Below are 5,999 nucleotides of genomic sequence, written 5' to 3' on the forward strand. Positions count from 1 at the left end.
TAAGTTTCCCGTCTAAGTCTAACATCAATAACTCTTTCCCATAGCTTCATCATGTGGCTTAGAAGCTTGATTCCTCTGTAATTACCGCAACATTGGGCGTCTCCTTTGTTCTTATAAATAGGGACTACTACACTACTTCTCCATTGATCTGGCATTTTTTTGGTTTTTAAAATAGTATTAAATAAAGTGGTTAACCACATAACTCCTTCCTCTCCCAAACACTTCCATACCTCGATCGGTATGTTGTCCAGGCCAACTGCCTTAGCCCTTCCCATCTTCCTAAGTGCGTTCCTCACCTCTTCCTGTGTGATACGTCTACAGTAGCAATTATTCCTTTGCTGTATAGTTGTGTTCTCATTTTGCTGTTGGTGAACGCTCCCGCTGTTGAAAAGGTTGTGGAAGTATGTTTGCCATCTCAACTTGATGTCCTGCTCCTTTGTCAATATGCGCCCATCCTCTCCCTTTATAAACTTCACCACCCCTAGATCTTACCTTCTACGCTCCCTGGCTTTGGCAATCTTAAACATATCGTTTTTCCCCTCCTTTGTTTCTAGACGTTCATACATCCGCTTATAAGCCATGTTCTTTGCTTCTAACACTGCCTTTTTCGCCTCTCTCTTGGCCTTTTTGTATATATATATATATATATATAGGCCATATTCTCACATAAGAATATATATATATATATATATATATATATAGGCCAAGTATAAAATGAAAACCCACTTGAGTTGGGAAAACTCTAGAAACACATTCTCAATCACATGTTTTTACTTAATTTTTAAATCTCGTGGTCCACAATTAAAGTGAATAAAAAATGTAAATATAAATATAACTTTTTCTCTCTCCTGAAAACATATATAAAAATTAGTAAAAAAATGTTAAAAAATAGCAAAACATTTTTTTTATGTTTCGATATTTATATTAAATGTTACAACATATATTACATGTAACAAAAAAAAACGATATTACATAGGGTTTTCGCGGGTTTTCACAACTCAAATGAGTTTTCATTTTAACCTTACCCTATATATATATATAAAATAAAAATCTATCAGATAGCAAAAGTCACCTAGGAATGGACCAGAAAGTATCGTGTTGGCAATAAATATCAGATGTGACTTGTCTGCTTCACACTAGAATTCAGTTTATTTAAATTGGGCAAATATAACAATGACAAATAAGATCACACTTTGATACAACACAATGACAAATAAGATGTGCCATAAGTTTATGCATCTTGTTTTGTTTATTTTCTCACTTCTCTTGCTACGGTTAACAATTACAACTTCCACTTCTGTTAGCAACCAACTCGTACCGGTAGCTACTCATTATCAGTGTATCGATAAGGAGAGAGATGCTCTTCTCGATTTCAAAGCTCACCTTCAAGACGAAGATGACTTTCTCTGTTCATGGACAAGTGAAAAGGAAGAAGACTATGAGTGTTGTAAATGGATTGGAGTTACGTGCAACAACCAAACAGGTCATGTCACAAAGCTTGATCTTTTCTCATATGGTCTTGGAGGTAAGATTAGCCCTTCTTTGCTCAACTTAAGCTACTTGAGTTATCTTGACCTTTCCAATAATTTTTTTAATGGAACCATTCCCGCCTTTGTTGGTTCCATGACACAGTTGAGCTATCTTGATCTTTCTTATAATTCTTTTGGTGGAAGCATTCCCACGTCCATTGATTCTTTGACCAAATTAACACACCTTGACCTTTCTAGCAACTATCGTTTAAACGGAACCTGCATTCCCCTAGAACTTGGAAACCTCACAAACTTGCAACACCTTTCACTTAATAACCTCACAAGTTGTATAGTTGAAACAATAGATTGGTTGTCCCATATGTCTAGTTTGAACAGCCTGATGATGGATGGTACTTCCCTGGCCAAAGTAGATAAGTGAGTAAATGTGATTCTAAATCTTCAAAAACTGTCATATTTAAGTTTATGGGGATGTGACCTCTCGCAGGTTATGCATCCATATTCTTCCTCATCTGTCAACTCTTCTTCATCTATTGTTACCCTTTATCTTGACGATAACAATCTCAACTCATCCATGTATCAATGGTTGTTGCCATTAAGTAGCAATAAGCTTCGTATTCTTGATCTTTCTAAAAACAAGTTAGATGGCAAATCTTTTGGTAATCTATGTACTTTGACGTCTTTATATTTAACTTTCAACTCCGCTGTGGTCAAATTTTATGATTTCCTCAACAACTGGTCCGGATGCACATCAGTAGAATTACAATATTTTTATGCTTCACATAGCCAGTTCACTGGTTAATTAAATGATGAGATCCAAATGTTTTCTTCTCTGAAACTTCTTAAACTTGATCATAATGAGTTAAAAGGATCAATAAGTGAAAAGGTATGGGAATTACCCAAGCTTCAAAGTCTTGACATTTCTTCCAACTATCTTAGTGGTGCCATCTCTGACAACATTGGAAAATCAAAGCTTCGCTATATTGATCTTTCAAACAACTCACTCAAAGGAGTTTTTTCTGATTCTCGCATGCCAAAACTTTCTTATGTAGACTCTATTGATTTTAGCTCTTGCAACCTAGGGCCCCCCTTTCCTAAATGGATTCAAAACAGTAGAAAACTTATTCATCTTAATATTGCCATCAATAGAATTTCCGACACAATTCCTGTGGAGTTTTGGAACACTTGGCCTTCTCAATTGGTGTATTTGAATCTCTCGACCAACAACATCAGCGGGGAGGTACCTAATTTAATATCCAGTTTTGACCCTAACTATTTTTCATGAATAGATTTGAGTTCAAACAATTTTGGTGGTCATATACCGAATGTTCCATATACTTCAGCGTACTTAGATCTTTCTAGAAACAAATTCCATGGAGGACTATCCTTTTTATGCCACATTTCCGAAGGGTTCTTAAGATATCTAGACCTCTCACACAACTCAATTACTGGAAGACTTCCAGATTGTTTGTGGCATTTCAAAGAACTTGAAGTTCTTAATCTAGGATACAACAATATCTAGAAAGCTCCCTACCTCTATGGAATCTTTGATTGCACTTGAGGTGTTGAGTTTATACAACAACAACTTTTCTGGAGAATTGCCTTTGTCACTTAAAAATTGCACGATGTTAACATTTTTGGATTTAGGGGCCAATGAGTTTACTGGTAACGTGCCTGTATATATAGGGGAAAGGTTATCAAGGTTATATGTTCTTAGCCTAACATCGAACAAACTCCTCGGATGTATCCCTTTACAATTATGTCAACTTCAAAATCTTAAAATTCTAGACTTGTCAATAAACAGTCTTAATGAAACCATACCCTCGTGCGTGAACAATCTTACTAGCATGGTTCAACAAGGATTCTTAAATCAACAAAATGTACACAAAGTCTCGACTCCGTGGTCTACTTTAAGAGGTACTGTGCAATTTTACCCTCATCCCACTTACGTTGACCATCAAATGATTCGTTGGCAAGGAAATATATGTGAATTCAGCACAAATCTAGGACTTTTAAAGGGCATTGATCTGTCAAGAAACAATCTATTAGGACAAATACCTTATGAACTAACTGATCTCCATGAATTGGTTGCGCTGAACTTGTCAAACAATGCTCTAGATGGGAAGATTCCATGGAAAATTGGTGAGATGAGAAAACTTCTATCTTTGGATTTATCAAGAAACAATCTTTCAGGAGAGATACCTTCAAGCATATCCAAGATGAATTTATTAAACTATCTGGATGTGTCGTATAATAACTTGTCAGGGAGAATTCCATCTAGCACTCAACTCCAGTCTTTTGAACCTTCAAAATACACAGGAAATGCACGACTATGTGGACTTCCCTTGACCAAATATTGTCCGGGAGATGAAGGTTCAGAAGTCAGTGAAAGTGAGGATGACGGGAAAGGGATAGAAGACCTTTGGAAATGGTTTTATATAGGCGGTGCCATTGGTTTCCCTATCGGATTTTGGATAGTGTGTGGCACTTTACTTTTCAACCGCCGTGCAAAACATGCTTTTTTTCACTCTCTGGAAAGCCTGCAAGACATGGCTTATGTAAAGGTGGTGGTGTTCATTGCAAAATTGCAAAGGTTTGCTTGTAAGTAGTTTATGGTGTCTCTAGTAGTTAAGCTGTTTTGAACTGTTTATTCGTGTTAGCATTAAGTGTAGCAGCTATGAAAGATATTGTAATGTGTGTCATGTATTTGGATTAGGTTTTGTGAATAAAGATGTCACCAACACCATATGTGGTCATTTCCCTGCGTTGTGTCAAATAGAGTATTCTAAGGTGTAAAAAGATTTGGTCAGCATTGCGTCAAATAGAATATTTTAAGGTGTAAAAAGCTTTTGGTCAAAAACAAGATCTGTCATGATTGTAATTATCCTTGGATAATTTGGATGTGCTTACTTTGAAACTTTTTTGATTATATAACTTCTTATTGTACTTTGCTTAGAAAAAAACAATAATGAAGAAAAACAAAGGGCTTATCTTATTGTCTATATGTATAAATAAATACCCATGTATAAATATATGACACTTCTTCTGCTTGAACTTTCCACAAATTTCTCAATACGTTATCAGGAATGTTTGTTCTCTTCACAGGAAGTTCCCACTGATATTTTCGCTGTTGTTTCAAGCTGCCACAACACGGATTCATCCGACTCTAACTTGCCTTTCGGAACATCTTCAGTTCATCAATCCGGGTACTGAAAATCAAGCACTCCCTGCTTTTCGGTTCAGTTCCAGTACCAATGAAAATACTAAAAACATGAAAAACCGAATAGTATTGATACATATAGGGTTATTGAATTTAATAATCTCAGCTTTCACTTATTGGTCGTGATTAATTGCAATTCATGAAACGTTTACAGGCAGTCCCAACTTTATGTTATTTAACCTCATATCAGGTACCGAGCTAAATATTTGTCCATTCCATGGCCCGGTTGTCCAGTATTGTTGTGTCCCATTCCACTTGCATACATATTCTTTACTAGAAGGGATAAGCTCAAAAGAGAAGAGTCCTACACCGGGATCTTCATCGCTTCTCCATGAAGTAAGAAGTTAACTCCTTTTTGTTCTATAATCATAAGCAAGTTTAGCCCCGGGTAACCAGGTATGTTAACCGGGTGATCAAAACTTTGCCAAATTGGTTCAACAGCTGGTTTTGACCCGTCTTTTAAAACTAAGTTACCATCGTCAAGAAGAACGGCAACTACTGCATTAAAACTGGTGATTGTAACATTTGTGGACCAAATAGGTACCTTGGACTCATTTAAGAGGACTAAGTTACCATTAACAATCTTGAGTTCCGACAGGAATCTATCAGAGATGGGTGTTTCTCTGTTTGCGACCCAGACTATTGTTGGTGTTTTGACCGTTTCGTACCAGATTCCTATGTAATATTTGGAAGAGTTACCTGGTTTGAAGAATCCCAGATCAAAGTTTCCTCCTTTGGGTATGATTTTTTGGTTTCCAGATAAAGATTGATTTGCAAACACGGTGTCGGCTCCAGACGCGAAAGAAATCATAAGAGAGAAACACAACAGGAGCAAAAACTCCATCAGAGTATCTGTTGATTATCTTAAACTGTTACTTTTAGTGAACAACTTGACTGATACAAATATTGTATTACCATATAAATGAAGTCAAGTCATTATGAATTGAAACATGGAAATTGAAGCTCAATTTGACAGTGGAATGATTAATAACCATTCATATATTCCACATGACATCAGACAAGTCACATTCACATCTTTGTTTAATCAATTGGCCCATTTTTCAAACAACCTATTATTTCAGTCCCTTCTAACTTAGGCAACTTGGTCATAATATATATATAGAACATGTAAATTGAGCAAAAGGTTATATATTTTTTTTATCAAGTTTGACTTTTCTGGGTCAAGGACACTTCCTTGGGATGGTTGGCTTTTTTGGTAAACATTGACCAAATAGTCCAAAGTATGGTTATAACTTATAAGTGATATCCGGGAAATTGTTCGGTTAATGGTT

General features: G+C 36.1%; 1 protein-coding gene and 1 pseudogene across 1 annotated transcript; one reads left to right on the forward strand and one right to left on the reverse strand.

Moving 5' to 3' along the window:
• The first annotated feature begins 1,202 nt into the window (after positions 1-1,202).
• Positions 1,203-4,700, forward strand: LOC143546591 (receptor-like protein EIX2; annotated as a pseudogene).
• A 311-nt stretch (positions 4,701-5,011) lies between these two features.
• On the reverse strand, positions 5,012-5,551 carry LOC143546592 (G-type lectin S-receptor-like serine/threonine-protein kinase At2g19130). The gene has a single exon (XM_077038231.1). It carries the CDS (start codon positions 5,549-5,551, stop codon positions 5,012-5,014), a length of 540 nt encoding a protein of 179 aa, XP_076894346.1.
• Positions 5,552-5,999: the final 448 nt, after the last annotated feature.

The sequence above is a fragment of the Bidens hawaiensis genome, unplaced genomic scaffold (genome assembly GCF_021521415.1).
Source record: "Bidens hawaiensis isolate Kalapana, Puna unplaced genomic scaffold, B.hawaiensis_p1.1 tig00014404_1, whole genome shotgun sequence".
NCBI classification, from domain to species: Eukaryota; Viridiplantae; Streptophyta; class Magnoliopsida; order Asterales; family Asteraceae; genus Bidens; species Bidens hawaiensis.